Here is an 18,654-nt window from a genome sequence, read left to right on the forward strand (position 1 = left end):
AGGATGAGAAAAATATTCCCCTTCCTTTTTTCGTAGGTTTGTCATAGTAAAAGTGGAGAAGTAAATTCTACTAAAGTGGCAAATCTGGTTAAAGCCTATGTAGACAAATACAAATATTCACGGAAGGGAAGCCAAAAGAAAACCCTGGAAGAACCTGTGTCCACCGAAAAAAACATAGGTTGAAATGGGGAGCACTGTAAAGGACACTATCAAGATATCTGCAAAGTGCAATTTCAACTTGTACCTTTAACTGAAAATCATACATAACTGTGATTGAAATTTGGTTTTGATAAAATTATTTTTTTTAATGTAGAATATAAAGTTTTGTTCTAAATAAATATAGTTCTGCACTGCAACTTCTTTATCCTTTCCTCCTCCCGAAAATGAAAGCAATTCAAGGGAAAGTAAAGGGGTTAAAGGAGTGTGCATTTTTACTAGGATTCTTATAGTGTGGATACTGGAAGATGTACAGCTTTTTGATTTGAACAATGGAGTGCATAAATTAGAGTCTTCTAAGTGCACTGGTTTTGGAAAAGATATATATAATACATTTATTCTGTCAGGCTAAAAATAAAGTATGAATGATCTTTATGATTTTTCCCTTTATAGAAAGTTAAATAATGTATTACCATGAAGAATATTTCTAATAACAGAATATACCAGTTGCAGGGTCCTAATGTGTATTTTTAAAACACACGTCTGAATAAATTGCTTAGATAGAAAACAGATTATCACCTGAGTAAAATTCAGTGTTCAAAACTTTGGAACACTGTTACTGTATCACCAAATAAAGGTTATGCTGCTTGTTTTTCTTTTGTGCCTTTTTTCCCCACCAATTGAAATGAAGCAGTTTGATTTGCTAGATTTACAATTTTGGAAGTCTAAAACTCTTTGTGGAATATAGAAGAACAGTTTGGAAAAAGTGTTGACTTTATAAAAATTATGTACTTTCATGATATCTTCTACCTGTCAGAAAAATGATAAATTATCTGTGCCAACTGGAGAATTGCAGTTGAGTGGTGACCTTGCCTTCCTTGGGATGAAGGTAGAATTATGAGACGCACTTCAGTGGCTTTCATTGGCTCATCTATCTGATCACTAACGAATTTCTTTTTACACTTGAGAAGTATCCAAATGCTTTACAGTGAGTAAAGTGTTAATTAGGTGACCATATGGTGGCCATTAACCATGTTGCAAAATTCTAGACATTAAAACCTGGGTTTTGGAAAGGGAGAGGACTTAATGGAGTCTTGGTTAGGCTTTCAGGGACTAGGGATTTGATTGTCTTTTTTTAAATACTAGAATGTGTTAATTTTTACAAAAGGTAAGTTCAGAAGGTTATAGAGCCACTATTTTAATTGGCATCTTAGAAGAAAAAAATGGGTTATCCATGATAAACTGTCTTTCATTCCAGTAATAATTTTCAATAGATACCAAATAACAAAAGCTATTCAGATAAGATGTTAATGGCGCAGAAAGATATATGCATCAGTGAGACAGAATGACCCTTGTATTAGCTAAACTAGAGAGAGCAATACTCTGTAGGACTGTGCTTTTCTGAAGTAAAGATGATCTGTTTCTCAAGTTTATGTGCATAATACTTTCTTGGTGCTAGCTTTGATAAGGCAAATATTTTGAACTGTTGGCCCCAATAATGATTGTGCTAGTTCATAATCTTTACTAGATTAAGAGTGTAATTCCAAAAAGTGTTAGAAATATTTCCAAGCAGTCTTGATCTTTATTCTGCATTTCTGGGCATTTGTAATATGGTATTCTACTGATTTATATATATATTTTTAATTAAAGTTTGTGTTTAGATATGAAGGGGAAAGAAGTTTAGAAGTATATTTCTTCTAATAAAATATTAAGACTGTTTTAAATATCAACACACACCTCCTCATTTGTTTGTTTTGAACTGTAGAAACAATTGTGTGAATTTTCAATCTGTTTTCAGTTAAAGCTGGTTCACACTGAAAATTTTGTAGCAAATTGCCTAAGATGATTAATCACACAGTGCATACTTTTCCTACATTTTCTTTCAGTGATGTTTGGGAATACAGTTATATTTTAAAATTTGCTTTATACCATTTAAAAGTTTTGAACAAAAACTAGGTGGTATGATGGTCAAGTCTCACATCTTTGGTTGCAGTGCCATGAATTATTTCCACCTGTCTTGAAAATAACAAGTGTGTATTCCATATCTGCTTGGGGTACTTGGTTAGACTGCATTTAAAATGCTCATGAAGAATGTTACTGGATTAGAATTCAAACTTTTAAAACTTAGAAATACTTAAGAATGTATTAGAAAGTGCATGCTTTATGCAAACAAAACGCTTTAACATTCCCCATTCTTGCTTTTCTCAGAAATCTACATTAATTTTGCATGTGCACAAACTGAATCAAAAACATTTTGTGGAATTCTAAATTTCTCGTTATTTATTAAGATTCAGTATTAACTTGACCTTTGAAACCTTGGTCCCATTAACTTACTAGTCACATTGACCAATGTTTTAGGCTATAGTGATGCCTAGAATTTTGACTAAAAGTAATTACTTACTATTTTAACATTCCAAAAGTTTTGTGATTTCTTTTTTTCCTGGTTACCACATTTTCTCCATTATCTTCCATTAAATGGCCACAGTGTGTACTGTTTGAATGTTCCATCCAAAAGATACAGCTTCAGAAGCACAGTGGTTGCCCCATGGTCCATGAGACCTTGTTTGTAGTACAAGGATGGAGTTCTGTCTACTGAAACAATACTCTTAAAACAGAAATGTAGTATGTAATATTTTCTAATAAATTCTTTTGATAAACAAAGAAGTGTCTTTAACATTTTATTGTTATGATTCCTGGGAAATGCTGACTTTTGCCTCATTATAACTGTTTCCAAAGACATGTTGAAGTATTTCTCAGATTTGTACACATAACTAGCATCATAAATTAATGTCCAAGTTGTAAAGCAAGCTTAGAGTTAGCTATAAGCATATATTTTAATAGCATTTTTTCCTAATTACAAAATCGTAGGAAATTAGAAAAGCTTTATTTAAAAAAACTTGTAGAAGAAACGGAAAAATGAGAAAAATCACCTGTAATCCTGCCATTTAAAGGTAATAATGCCAATCAAACTGCCCAGAACTATGTTGTAACTTACCCTTTTCACTTAATGATGTATTTAGAAGTTTACATTTTAATAAAAATTCTACAGCATGATGTTTAACGGCTATATAGTATTCTATTACATATCGTACGTACCGTTACTTAAAAAAAATTTCTTTAAGTTTTTAAATTTATTTTTGAGAAAGAGAGCAAGGAAGGTGCAGAGAGAGAGGGAGACACAGAAGCCAAAAAAGGCTCCAGGCTCTGAGCTAACAGTTCAGACCCGACACATGTCTCGAAACCACGAACTGCAAGGTCATGACCTGAGCCAATGTTGGACCCTTAACTGACTGAGCCGCCCAGGCGCACCTCTTCATTGCCTTTTTAACAGTACTTCATATTTCCTGTCCTGGAGATATTAAGGTTTTAATATTGAAGCCATCTTTCATGCATTTTCCATTCACATCCCATCTCCATTCTCTCAAACAATTGCTGTTTTCTCTATATCAAACTGGAATTCCTTTGCAGTGAAATCCAACTCCTTTAGTTCCCAGAGTGTTGCCATCTGATCTCTTTTAATAGTCCCAACTATGATTTAGATTCTATATGCGCCAGTTCATTGTAGACACTAAAGACTAATCTTCTGATAACACAGCATCATTCAACAGAGTGCCCCCTCGTGTGTTACACACTAGGGAAGAGTAAGCAAAACAATACTGTTTCTACTCACAGAGCTACATAATGTGGAAATAACATCTATCTATCTATATAACTGGTAAGGAATGACAGGACTATAAGGTGATCCAAGGATCTGTGATAGGGTAATTGGACTTAACAGTGATCAGTGAGAATCCCTGGGAGAAATGGCACTTAAGAGCTAAAGACAAGAACTAAGCAAGGAGAAAGGAGCTGGCAGAGGAAAGAGGTGCAAATGGTCTGTGGTCTCAAAGCGTGGCAACCCCAAGCCTAAATTGGCTAGAGTGAAGACTGGTGGAGACTTCTTAGGACAATACATTTTGTAAAGAAAAACTTGAAATCTTTCAAGCAGGAGGTGTTTGATCTGAGCAGATACGCATTTCGAAAGATTACTCCACTCATAATCTTTCAATGGCTTAAAAGTGGTTAATAAACATGAAAAAATGTTCAACTTCACAGTTAATGTTATAAATGTTCTTTTATCAAATTGATAAATTTAATTCTGGCAAGAGTGCCATGAGGAAATAGTACTGGTTAGAATTTGTACAATTTTTCTTTCTAAAAGGCAACTTGTAAATAAGTATAAACAGCCTTAAAAGGGCTGCCATATCCCTTTTCCATAATGATGAAAACATACTGGTTCACATAGTCCTTTCTAGTATTTAATAGAGGAAAATTGGAGGGAATGGTTATTCTGTGGTTCATATGAAAGTATTCTACAGCTGTTGTAAATGTTTTCAGGGGAAAAAAAAAACATTAAATGGAAAAAAAATAGGTCACAAACTGCGGCTGACCTTTCAACAATGAGGGGGCGAGGACTCTAGCCAACCCCCTGCAGAGTCAAAAATCCCCCATAGAATTTGTGACTCTCCAAATACTTCAGTACTACAGCCTGTTGACTGGAAGTCTTACCAACAACATAGTAAACATTTTGTATGTTATATGTGTTATACACCGTATTCTTACAATGATGTAAGCTGGAGAAAAAAATGTGACACAATCCTTAGGAAGAGAAAATACATTTATAGTACTGTATCAGATTTATCTTAAAAAATCTGTGTATGAGTAGACCTGTGTAGTCCAAACCTGTGTTACTTAAGGGTCAACTGTATACATAATATTCCAATTTAAAATTAAGGCACAAAAATACAGATTATTTCTAAGTAGAGAGCATCTTTTTAAAATGCTTTTCTTTAGCTTCCAAGTTTACTATAGTGAACAATAGTCGTATGATCAGAAAAAACTTGAGAAAATTGCAGTTCTCCTTGTTTGGCACATGACAGTGGGGGAATGGGCAGGAAGCTTTGCTCTAGGCTGGGGAGCTACCAACTTCCCAATTTAGAACTGGCCCAGTGTCTCAGCTTGAACACTTGAGATAGGTGTCTGATGGCTCTCCATACTGTGCTCCATACTCCCCAGAGGGGAGCACAGCCTCCTGTGGTAGCTGATGGGTGCTAGTCTGTGAGTAGTCCACACCCACTGGCTTTATGGGCTGAGACACGCCTTAGTCATAAAGAAGTAGACTTCCCAAACCGTAACTAGTTTGGGCATATTTCCCAATCCCGCAATCACTAGAGAAGATAATCCACTTATAGTTAGTAGGGGTCTTGGTTTTAAAGCTCACAGAGAACTGAGGCACAGCTTTCTGTGCCTGAGTGATGCTGATTATGTTACTAAACTTCTCTGAGCCAGAGCGGCTTATATGAGGGTTTGCTGCCTACTTAGCTAGAGGATTAAGTGAGATCAGAGATGGGAAAGTCATAATTTCCTACATACTTACTTGGGAGAAGCTCTGCTCTGTAATTCAGACTGGTTTGCCCACTGTCTCATCTTGGATAATGGTGGAAATACAGTTGCACAATGGTTTCAATCTAGCTGCACATCCAGGGTCACAGCTTAAAAAAATAAATAAAAAATAAAAACACAAAAATCCCAAAAACAATACACAAGAGACTTCTGAGAAGATGGTGGAATAGGAACATCCTAATGTTCCATGGATACAACTAGGTAACACCCACATCAGTGTAAATAACCCAGAAGATGATCCAAGGACTGGCAGAACACACTCTCCACAGCTAAATGCAGCTAAGAGGCCAACATCAAAGAAGGTGTAAAAGGGGAAGACACGGTGGGGAGCCAAACTGATCTCAGAGCAAGGTACAGGAGGCACTGGTAACTTTCAGAGACTTCAAGAACAAAAGAACTAGGTATTTATCCAAAGGATATAGGTGTGCTGTTTCGAAGGGATACATGCACCCCAATGTTTGTAGCAGCGCTATCCACAATAGCCAAAGTATGGAAAGAGCCCAGATGTCCATTGATGGATGAATGGATAAAGAAGATGTGGTGTATATATATACAATGGAGTATTACTCAGCAATCAAAAAGAATGAAATCTTGCCATTTGCAATTATGTGGATGGAACTAGAGGGTATTATGCTAAGTGAAATTAGAGAAAGACAAGTATATGACTTCACACATATGAGGAGTTTAAGATACAAAACAGGTGAACGTAAGGGAAGGGAAGCAAAAATAAACAGGGAGGGGGACAAAAACATGAGACTCTTAAATATGGAGAACAGAGGATTACTAGAGGGGTTGTGGGAGGGGGGATGGGCTAACTGGGTAAGGGGCATTAAGGAATCTACTAAAATCACTGTTTCACTATATGCTAACTAACTTGGATGTAAATTTAGAAAGTAAAAATTAAAAAAAAAAAAAAAGAGCTGGCTGGCACCATTTCCCTCCCCTATACCCTGTCCCCATGGATACCTGTGGGAACCAGTGCAGCAGCAACACTCTCCCTAACTTGCTAACAGTGAACTTGCCTCTGCATTCTCCTGCAGACCTGTCCCTTCCAGCCAGGCTTCTAGGTCTCCTCCCACAGCAGGCCTATGCAAACCTTACTGACTGCATGGCCCACCCTGGCTCTTCTGTGAATCTGCCCATGCCATCTAACCTCCCCAGGCTTCGTCCTTGGCAGCTCCAGATCTCCTCTAGCAGCAGACCTGCATAGACCTTGCTAACAACCATACGCCCTGCCCCTGTTCTCCTGCGGATCTGCCTCCTCCAATATGCCCTTGGCCAGAGCCCACCCACCCAAAGTGGTGCCACAAGCCTGGCAGTGTGCAAGCAGCCTCCACCAGGGCCAGTACCACTTCCAAAGTGATTCGTGCTCTGGGGAGAGGGGAATATAACCACCAGTCTCAGTGCAGCTCCAACAATGGGCTTGGGGCAGACATCTGGTTTGAGTGCAGGCCCTGCCAACCACCGAAAGCTTCCCAGGACAAAACAGAAAGCACCCTGCAGTTTGGTGTTACTGCATCTGGCAAACACCTGGTCTGACTCAACTTAAGCATAAGGCACCCCCCGACTAGTCCACTAACAACACAGGGACCAAACTGCCCACACAGGGCAAGCTTAAGTAATATGCCTGATAGAGACTTTAAAAGATCATAAAGATACTCACTGGACTACAGAAAAGAGTGGAGAATTTGAGTGAGACCCTTAACGAAGAGATAGAAAACAAAAAAGAACCAATCAGAGATGAGGAATTCAATTTTAAAAATTAAAACTACACTAATGGGAATAAATGTAGACTAAAGGAAACAGAAGAATGGATCAGTGACCTGAAGAACAGAGTAGTAGAAAGCAATCAGGCTGAATGGAAGAGAGAAAAAACTAAAAAATAAAAATAGATGTAGGGGACTCACCTACTCATCATGTGTAATAACATTCCCATTATAGGGATCCAGAAGGAGAAGAGAGAAAAGGGGGCAGAAAATGTAATTTAAGAAATACTTGAAAGTTTCCCTAATCTGGGGAAAGAAACAGAAACCCAGATCCAGGAGGCACAGAGATCCCTCCACCAAAATCAATCTAAAGAGGTCCCCACCAAGACACATAGTAATTAAAATGGCAAAAAGCAGTGATAAAGAATTTAAAAGCAGCAAGAGAAAACAGTTACATACAAGGGAAACTCCATAAGGCTATCAGTGGATTTTTCAGCAGAAACTCTGCAGGACAGAAGAGTGGCAAGATATATTCAAAGTGCTGAAAGAAAAAAAAGAAAACAAAAAACTCTACAACTAAATATTCTACCCGGCAAGGCTATCCTTCAGAGTAGGAGAGATAAAGACTTTCCTAGACAAATAAAAGTTAAAGCAATTTATCACCACTAAACCACCCCTACAAAAAAATGTTAACAGGGACTTTTTGAATGGAAAGGAAAGACCATAAGTAAGAGTAACAAAGTAGGAGGAACAAAAACGGTAAAACTTGATAAAAATCAGTAAAGGGATTCACAAGATGAAAGGACGTAAAGTGGAATACCATATACCTAAAATGTGGGGAGGAGGGAGAAGAGTAAAGAATAGATTCAAATTTAAGCTTAATTTCAACCATCAGCTTAATATAAATTGCTATGTTCATAAAATGTTACGGGGATTAAAAGTACACTGATACCGATGGGCACTGAGTAATGTATAGAATTGGTGAATCACTATATTGTAGACCTGAAACTAATATAACACTGTATGTGAGCTATACTAGAATTAAAATTATTTAGTTAAAAAGGCAATACACAGGCTCAGCCTAGGCTAATTTAATCAATCTCTGGGTTTGGGATAGTTTAAAATCTCCCCGGGCGGAGGCTAATGTGCAGCCAAGAAGCAAACCACTATGTAACTTTTTAAGATCCCCTGAAGATCGCAGCTGTTCTGTCAGAACAACATAACTAATTAGATCACAGCTTGTCTTTAAAACCATTTAGATTCTATCCTCCCTTTCAGAGGCAGCAACAGCACCTGACAGTTTGCCTGCAATCTTTTTTAAACTGTGTTTTCAAATGCCCCTTTATCTGGGGTTTAGATCCCACTCAGCAGAGAAAGAAGATCTTGAACATTTCTTGGGTGTTCACATGGTTCCAAGGTGCAATGAGACTCTTGTAAGAACCCAGCTGTTGGTGAGGTCAGGTTGTGTGTGCTTAATTCAACATGTTTTTATTCACACACTTGCCTAAAGGAATTTTAGACATCTCTAAAATTACCATTGTAACACGGCTTTTTCTAAATCGTCATTTCTGGAAGTCTTCCTTGTACACTTTAATAGCTGACTGCATGTCCTCCTTAGCTCTAGCAAGTACAATTATGATTACCAATCACAGCAGCAGTGACTAACGTTGAGTGCTTCTTACTGGCTCTGTGACAATATTTTATTTGCATTATCTCCCTTAAATTTTGTAAGAACTTTTAAAGTAGGTCCTATTATTAACCTCATTTTTCAACTGAAGAAATGAGGATGAGGTTCAGTTACTCAGCCAGGATCACTCAGACCTCAGAGGAGCCTGAGTCCAAAGCCTATCCTTGTATCCTTGGCTCATCACAAGATCTACCCAGCCATATGTGCCCCACGCTTACTCTTTCTCACCCAACCTACCCAGAAAGTATGGGCACCGGAAATGGCTTGTCTGTATTTCTATTTCCATTCCAAGGTCTATGTCTTGATCTGGGCAGTGGTTACAGAGGGGTTTGCTTTACGATACTAAAGCTCTACTCTTTATGCATTTTGTTACATGTGCCTGAGGTGGGGGTTTCGCAATAAAACTATAAAAAAAAAAAAAAAAATCAAGAGGCCAGCAATTAGCTCCGAACCATTGTTTAGATTTGTGACAGGGTCGCCTGGGTGGCTCAGTCGGTTAAGCGCCTGACTGCGGCTTAGGTCATGATCTCAGTTCCTGATTTCGAGCTCTGCATGGGGCTCCGTGCTGACAGCTCACAGTCTGGAGCCTGCTTCTCATTCTGTGTCTCCATCTCTCTCTCTGCCCATCCCCCCGCTCATTCTCTTCCCCCCTCCCTCCCTCCCTCCCTCTCTCAAAAATAAATAGGCTTTAAACAAAATTTAGATTTGTGATAGTCAAATCTTTCATTCTTCATCTTTTCCCTTCTTTTAATCCAGTCCCAATGGGAAAAATAAATCACAAATTGGGGGAAAAAATTCCTATTGGAAGAATTCTGCATCGCATAAAATGTGCTTCTGTTTGGAACCAGAAAACTTGAACAACAAATGTGCCAGTGCCTACTGTGTGCAAGAGAGTGAAGTCAGTGTGTATGTACTTAAAATCGTGCTCTCTGTATTAGGTTGTGGCAGCTTTTGTTCCTTTCTTTCAGTTATTATTTTAACAAACTGTGTCAATTTTCAAAGGTTGCACAACTCAGAAACGCCTGTTCCCGGACAACTGCCCAGCAAGAGTGAATTTGTGGAAAGGGTCAGCCCCCAAATTAGTCTGGTCTTTCACACAGTTTAGTTATAAACAGGGCATCATATCTGATCATTCAAATCAATAAACCCTCTCTAAAGCAAAGGCTAAATATTTCTCTATCAGTTTAGGGAAACGAAGTACAGTTCAGAGATTCTGGAAACCCAACCCTGCACCTAACCAAATGTGGTTCAACCTATTTGTTATGATTGATTTCCAGACTACGCTTCATGGAGCTCTTTACTTGGTGGCCAAAGCATGTCCCTGCTTTAGCAACATCTAACTCACACTGCACCATTTAATCTATAACCTCTCTTCTAGAACAAGACCTCTCCAGACTCAAACATTTTCTTACCACTGTTAAGTCTGTCAAATTTCTATCAGCCCTTAAATTCTCCAAAAGACATTTTTACTACTCCACGAAGCCCTTCCCACTTTGCCTTCTCCCACTCATCAATCAAATGAAGCCTTCCACAGGACTGAACTCCCAAAACACTTTATAATTCTCATTTAGCCCATGTTTTACCTTTGTTACTGGTGAGCATTTGGAAGCTTGTCTCAGCCTCAGAGCAGGACTGTCTCCTTAATCTTCCAAATGAGGAGCAGAAGTTCTCCATCAATACTCAAGCTGAATGAGATATAAGGGAGGTATAAACAGAGGGAAAAAATCCTATTAACATCCTAGAAATGTTTTGAGTAATTTTGCTCAGAAGAATCAGCTATCAGTTGTTCAAGTTACACACCAGAGTAGATAGTTGTTGGTTGGAAACTTTGTTTTCAATTTACCATAAACTCTAGTCTTAGAAATGTTCCTTTGTTAAGGGAATTCCCAGAAAGTTTTTCTGGCTCTAAGAAGTTAAGTGATGCCACATTAATGAATGAAATACTTGGGGGAGAAAATCTGAGGAGTTAGGGAAAATCTTAAAAAGACAACACAATGCATAGGAAGAAAATACTATAAACAATGCAGTAAATACAAACAAAGGGTTTGCATAAAAAATAAGTGTCTTATGTCTGACTCCTCCTGGAAAGAATTCTAATTACTCTACAATTAGCTTCATGTGTGCTGGTTAAACAGCTCCACTTACTTGCCATATGACCTTGGTCAAGGTACTTACTCATCCCACTCCCCTAAGTCCCCCCTTGTAACATCAGCTATCACATTGGGTTTTCGTGAAGCCCAAGACAATACGTGTAAAATGCACAGCACGGTGAATGACAGAGGAATTGTGTTAAGCAAATGTTAGGGCCCGGCGTAATTAAAAGTCTGTAAACAAATGTACATCAATAAGGGGTCCAAATAATAAATCATCATACAGCCATACAATAGACTATATACTATATAGCTATAGAAAACGATGTGAAAGCTCTTGACATACCAACCGATATGGACAGGTCTTAAGATAGTAAACATTTTTTCAAGAACAGCAGTGTCCAGTATAAAGTAGTTTGCATAAAAATAACATACCCCATTCGCTCTTTTGTAATCAACTCCAGAGGTGTACTTAAGAAACGTGACCAGGGGCCATCTGGCAGTGGGGTCATCCTGTTGCTGTGCTTCTTAGCAGCTTCTGCTTGGGTGGTAAAGAACATCATGTTTTCTTTGTTTGATGTTTAATCACAGTGATTAAGATCAGGACAGAAGTCACTTATCCAAAACAATCTCATTTTAAAAAATCGTTTTTATTGTCATTTTATGGTTAAAAAAAACATACATGGCATGACTATAAAGTAATGAGACGAGTTTTCACGTGTGGCTTGTATTACGGAGTCTCATTAGTATATAGTCACATCCTGTCTAGAGCTTGGAAGAAAAATATGCCTTGGCTATATGATTATCAATTTTGTTACTTAAAATTTATTGAGTGCCAACAGAGCACTAGGCACATATATAACACAGAACTGTACAGTCTCTATGTTGTAGACTATATTATTTACATAGATTTCTCAAAGATAACATTAAAGCATGTATTTACAGAACTTTAGACAAAATAACAATACTGGAAATCAGCAAGTTTCTGTCTAGCGAGGAGCACCTTTTCATGAATGAGAGGGTTATGAAGAACTTCTTGTGCAAGAGCACTTTAATTCCATTACCCAGAAAGTCCACGTTATTTCATTATATAGTTCTAGAAAGCTATACGAGAAAACCTAAGTGGGAAGCCATAATTGGTTTCCTTAGGTCAAATACATTTAGAAAATTCTCTGTTGAGACCAACGCTTGGAGGGGCTACAGACATATTTATATTTCCATATCAAAGCACAAAAGCTAGAGCTACAGCACGCATGCAGTTCCAATGAGGTGGAAGAAGAGTGAACACGAAAACCATTTTTCTGAACCTGGAGTTTCTTCTCTTTCCGATCCAATTACCATCGCAGTTCCTTATTTTGCAAAGAAATGTATCTTTAAAACAAACACTCATTTTACACAAGATTATTTTAGGAAATTTTGAGATTTTTAGGCAAGGACAATGAATGTTGGCCAACGGATACCAACAACTGGGAGCCGTACAAGTGTGGGGGAGACAAGGCTCATTTTAGTGTTACTGCATGATCTCTGCGGCGTCTGCTGGCAGCCCCAATCTCGGGAGGTGGGTCAAGAATAAACCCCACAACCCTAGGAAATGATCGTGGCTAATGTTGGACAAAAAAGTCTCTGAAGCATTCATTAGCACATGGCAGAGTGCAGCGCCAAGGTCCCCCTTGCAGGGACAAATTAGAATTTCCGTTGATACTAGTTGAATCAAACTATTAATTTTTTTTTTTTTTTTTGTATATATATCCAAACTAAGATCCTTTTATTCTAAGAATCTGCTCCTAAATTCAATTTGAAGATTTGGGTACATTGTGGTTCTGAACCAACACTCCAAGAAACACAGTATCAAATAATAATCTGGGTTTGTTTTACATTGTAACAAATGGAAAATACTCTCAATCTCCTATCTCATGCAAATTTGTCACGTAAAGGATCTCTTTTCTCTGTTCTCTATTTAACGAATTAAAAATCGATATATAATTAAATAGGTGACTGGACCCTGCTTTCAGCTAAATTTGGGATTCTCTCTATATTTTTAAAGAATGTTTTAAGCATACTCAGAAATGAAAGACTCAAGAAAATGTTCAGTCTTTTATTTAAAAACTATAAACAGTCACCAAAGTAAATAAAGCCATTCTATAACATAAACTGTTAGGTCTATATTTTTTACTGCACATCCTAAGGACACAGCAGAAATGGTGGTTGGGAGGCCTTCCACATTTTTGGATGCTAATAGAACAGGCAATAGGCAGTTATAAATGGATACATTTCACGCTGGGGGAAAAGACAATTTAAGGAAGTGAGCAGTTTCTGAGCAGGAATGTGGTACAGTATTAAGAATGGAAGAATAATACAATAAAATTCCACACTATATTAAGATAGAAAAAGTAGTGAAGAAAATATCATACCTGCACATAATGCATATATAACACAGGAGAAAACCTGTATAAAATTCCATGTATTTAAACCAATTTACAAATACAAAAAATTCTGTCCAAGCTCTGAGCTTGCACATGACAAACGTTTACAGTGGATACATGTTAGGGAAAACCAAAAAATACCTTCAAATAGTTTTTCTTCTACAAAAATGACATGAGATATATTATTCCATACTCTTTCAGCCAGCAAAATGAGTTCTACAAGGTGTATAATACAAAACAAAACAAAACAAAACAAAAAAAGAAAAAAAAGAAAAAGGAAAAAAAAGAAAAAAAAATCACAGTTCCACAAAACTGTTTTGACTTTACAGCATCAGTACCTTTGCAGAAGTATTTACACAAATTTAAAGAACATTCATCCACTGCGTAGAATATATCACAATTACTTACAATTGACAGGAAAGTCTAGAAAACTTTAGAACCTACCAATAATGCTTCTAGGACACCACAGAATGTATTTCCAGTGGCTGCAGTGGCATGAAAGGTGTTCATTCTATTCACAAATATTTACAAGATCTATTCAGACTGGTAAATTTTTATGATAATAAATAAGTGAAAATATATTGGCTCAAGTAAGAAAACCAAGCTACTGATTTCTAAACAAAACACACAATCCATAGCTAGATATTGGTGGCCCCCTCTGAGATCAGGGGGTATAGGTGTGCTGAAATTTTTTTTTTTTTAATTATTCAAACCAGCTTAAACGGTTTTGTAAATATAAAAATGTGCTCCTTTTTGGATATAGATAAAAATATTTAATGCTTCTATTTCATCTGCTCATGTAGGTTTTACAATATTCCATGTATATTCCAATGTGGATGGTACTGAATTCTGATCATACCAGTTTCCATCAGGATTTATCAGATCTGAGAGACATCCTGCAGATAAGCTGGTTGACAATCCCACAGCAGTTTTTTTCGTTTTCTTTTTAGATTTTTTTTTTTTTTTTAAACAGAGAACAAAGGGATTCGCTCAGAGATCAGAATACGAAGCTTCCTCTCAGCATCATGGGAGGAGATAAAATAATTCATTCTATGGTCTCTGTTCCATTAAGACTTGGTGCTTTCTTCAGTAACAGTATGTGAAATGTATCTGACTTTGAGTCCCCACTAGAGAAGTGGAATTATTTTTCACTGCAGCATTTCGGAGTCTTTTTCTTGTTCTTTACTCTGAACTGTAAAATTAAGTTCATAAAGGCATTTGGCAAGGGTGGAGGAAGCTTCCATGTTACTAATGGCTAGCACTGATAAGTTGTTTTCATGTCTCTTTAACAATCTGGAAAAAAAACATACAGAAGTTCGTCAGTATCCAAGGTCAGTGATGATTTCTTACGGATTTTACGAGTTTAAAGATTTTAAGTTTTATTTCATTGAGAAAATGTGTTCCCTTTAGTGAATGGAATACATTATGAACTTCCGTGGATAAAAGATGTTTCTAAGCACGACAGATTTCCTTGTATCTATGTAGTGATTTTCAGTGAACAAGTGTGTTTACCACATCTATATACTGTTGCTTTTAATACACTTTGAAAAGCCACATGTATAAAAGATGGCTCAAAGAATTCTGGTAGTAATGTGGTCAGCTCTCAGACCAAAATGGAATGAAACCAGAAATAAAAGAAAGGTGACTGGAAAATCCCCAAATACATGATGTAACACTAAGTTATACATGGGTCAAAGAAGAAATCTCAAAAGAATTTTAAAAATATTTAAGATTAAATTAAAATAAAAATACAACTTACTAAAATCTGTTGTGGAATGCTGTGAAAGCAGTGCTTTGAGGGAAATCTATAGCATTGTTTGAATGCATATTATTAGAAAAAAAGATCTAAAATCAATAATCTAAGCTTCCACCTTAGGAAACTAGTAACAGAATAGCAAATTAAATTCAAAGTAAGCAGAAGAAAAAATTCAAGTAGAAATCAATGAAATTGAAAAGAGGAAATCAATGAAACCAAAAGCTGATTCTTTGAAAATACCACCAAATCACTGAGTCTCTAAGACACGCTATCTAAGAAAAAAAGAGTGTGTATACAAATTACTAACACTGGAAATGAAAGAGGAAAGGTACCAAGGATCCCTACAGATCCATGAACATTAAAAGCAACAAAGAATGAATATGGATAACACTATGCCCACAAATTTGAAACTCTAGACAAAACAGACCACTTCCTTGAAAGAAATAGGCTTCCAAATGTCACACAAAGTGAAATAGACTATCTGAATCTATTCAAGATTGAAATTGAATCATAATAAAAAAAGGTAACCTCCCCAAACAGAAAGCATCAGGCTCAGTAGTTCTCTGGTGAATTCTACCAAATATGTAAGGTCGCTCAAAATTTCTTAAACATAGGAATTCATATGATCCAGTAATCCCACTACTATTTACTCAAAGAAAATGAAAAAGCTAATTTCAAAAAATACATGCACTCTTATGTTTACTGAAGCATTATTTATAATAGCCAACGTATGGAGCACCTAAGTGTCCATCCACAGATGAATGGATAAACATGTGGTATATACACACAATAGAATACTACTCAATCATTAAAAAAAAAAAAAAAAAAAAAAAAAAAAAAAAAAGAATGAGATCTTGCCATTTGCAACAACATGGATGGACCTAGAGGGTATTTTGCTAAGTACAGTAAGCCAAAGAAAAGCAAATATGATTTCACTAATATGTGGAATCTATAAAACAAAAACAAAGTCTACAAACCTCTAAGTTTTCTTAGTGTTTATTCATTTTTGAGAGAGAGAAAGAGAGAGAGAGAGAGAGAGAGAGGCAGTGTGTAAGCAGGGGAGGGGCAGAGAGAGAGAGAGAGAGAGAGAGAGAGAGAGAGAGAGAGAGAAACACAGAATCTGAAGCAGGCTCTAGGCTCTAAGCTGTCAGCACAGAGCCCAATATGGGGCTTGAATCCACAAAGCATGAGATCATGACCTGAGCTGAAGTCGGAAGCTTAACCGACTGAGCCACCCAGGTGCCCCCCAAACTCTGTATTTTTTTTTTTTTAATTTTTTTTTTCAACGTTTTATTTATATTTGGGACAGAGAGAGACAGAGCATGAACAGGGGAGGGGCAGAGAGAGAGGGAGACACAGAATCGGAAACAGGCTCCAGGCTCCGAGCCATCAGCCCAGAGCCCGACGCGGGGCTCGAACTCACGGACCGCGAGATCGTGACCTGGCTGAAGTCGGACGCTTAACCGACTGCGCCACCCAGGCGCCCCTAAACTCTGTATTTTTAAAGAAATAATACATAGTTCTGCACCCAGTAATGTTAATATATTGTAGGAAAAGGAGGAATATGGGAAACAATTAGCTTAACCTGTTCAATTTACAGATGAGTAACTTGAGGACACCTTCAGGCATCCAAAACTGAAATGACTTTCTAGCTAAACAGTAGTGGCAGAATTAGCAAGATCATCGGACTGTTTGACTTTTCTCCATGGTACCTTTCTAAACATAGGAGACTGCCAGGCATAATTCTGTATCAAGCTTCGTTCATGCTTAGAAAATTCAGATGTTTCTAGAGGTGTCAAATTCACAGAATAAAAGACTGAAATGGTGTTTGCCAGGGGCTGGGGGCAAGATGGAAATGAGGATCAATGGGCATAAAGTTTCAGTTAAGCAAGATGAATAAACTTGAGAGATACACTGTACAACATTGTACCTATAGTCAACCATAAGGTATTATACACTTAACAACTTGTTGAGAGGTCAGATCTCATGTTAAGTGTCCTTGACAAAATTAAGATAAAACTAAATAAAAATTCAGATCATGTCAGAAAACAGCTGGAGAGGAATAAGATGGCTGCTTTTTTAAGAGAGGACTTGAAAATTAAAATTATATTCTAGGTATGATTAAAGTTTTTTTAAAAACTTTTTTATTTAGTGTTTGTTTATTTTTGAGAGGGACAGACAGAATGTGAGTAGGTTAGAGGCAGAGAGAGAGGGAGATGCAGAATCCAAAGCAGGCTCCAGGCTCTGAGCTGTCAGCACAGAGCCCGACGCGGGGCTCAAACTCACGAGCTATGAGATCATGATCTGAGCCAAAGTCAGATGCTCAACCCACTGAGCCATCCAGGCGCCCCTATGCTTAAAGTTTTATTCCCTTCATTAAGTGAAAGCAGGCAATATTTAGCTTATCATCTGAATGTGTCATTACTCCATAAAAGCAGCTATTTCTTTTTAATTATAACTTAAAAAAATTTTTTTCTACACAGTGATGCTGAGTGGAAGGATGGACAGTTATGTGGTAAGAAAAGCACAGTAAAAAGTCAATGGTAAAAGCTAGGTGAGGGGTGCCTGGGTGGTTCTGTCAGTGTCCAACTTTGGCTCAGGTCATGATCTCATGGTTTGTGAGTTTGAGCCCCGCATCAGGGTCTGTGCTGACAGCTCAGAGCCTGGAGCCTGCTTCGGGTTTTTGTGCTTCCCTCCTTCTCTGCCCCTCCCCCACTTTTTGCTCTTTCTCTCTCAAAAACAAATAAACATTTTTAAAAAAGGCTAGGTGACTGGTATATAGGTGTTCATTGCAAAATTATGCCAAGTTTACCTTATGTGTGAAAAATTTCACATTAAATGTCAGAAAAAAAAAATCAACCATCATTGTGATAACCCAAGAATGTGGTGCCTTCATTAAAATAACCCTGGACTAAGGAGTTGGGCATTTTTTCATGTTTTTTAGCTATTTTGATATTGACTTTTATGTAGTTTCCATACTGTACACAGCCCCCAAAATGGCTAAAATTAAAAATTATAATACCAAATGTTGAAAAGTATGTGGAGCAACAGTGACTCTCCTACAATGCTGGAGGGAGCATAAATTGATAAAATCTCTTTCGAATTGTTTGGCATTATGTATTCAAGTTGTAATATCCTCTGAATCACCAATCATTCTTAAAAGTTCAACAGAAATATATACATATATGGCCAAAAACATGTACAGAATGTTCATAGTGGCACTATTTTTTTTTTTAATGTTTTTATTTATTTTTGAGACAGAGAGAGGCTGAGCATGAGCAGGGGAGGGGCAGAGAGAGAGGGAGACACAGAATCCGAAGCAGGCTCCAGGCTCTGAGCTGTCAGCACAGAGCCCGACATGGGGCTCGAACCCACAAACTGTGAGATCATGACC

At 37.4% G+C, this 18,654-nt stretch overlaps 2 protein-coding genes across 5 annotated transcripts in view; one reads left to right on the plus strand and one right to left on the minus strand.

Moving 5' to 3' along the window:
• The window catches only part of SCAF11 (SR-related CTD associated factor 11), a 71,893-nt gene extending 68,683 nt beyond the window's left edge, over positions 1-3,210 (plus strand). For all 4 annotated transcript variants that reach the window (XM_040488359.1, XM_040488361.1, XM_040488360.1 and 1 more), the window contains exon 16: positions 37-3,210. In XM_040488359.1, the coding sequence (XP_040344293.1) occupies positions 37-183 (147 nt within the window). In that variant the 3' untranslated portion in view covers positions 184-3,210. The remainder of the gene's footprint in view (positions 1-36) is intronic.
• Positions 3,211-11,712: 8,502 nt separating this feature from the next.
• The window catches only part of ARID2 (AT-rich interaction domain 2), a 169,453-nt gene continuing 162,511 nt past the window's right edge, over positions 11,713-18,654 (minus strand). Inside the window, exon 21 of the mRNA XM_040489031.1 lies at positions 11,713-14,797. Coding sequence (XP_040344965.1) covers positions 14,653-14,797 — 145 coding nt within the window. The 3' untranslated portion in view covers positions 11,713-14,652. The remainder of the gene's footprint in view (positions 14,798-18,654) is intronic.

Source organism: Herpailurus yagouaroundi, unplaced genomic scaffold (genome assembly GCF_014898765.1).
Source record: "Herpailurus yagouaroundi ecotype Mexico unplaced genomic scaffold, PumYag 166, whole genome shotgun sequence".
In the NCBI taxonomy this organism is placed as follows: Eukaryota; Metazoa; Chordata; class Mammalia; order Carnivora; family Felidae; genus Herpailurus; species Herpailurus yagouaroundi.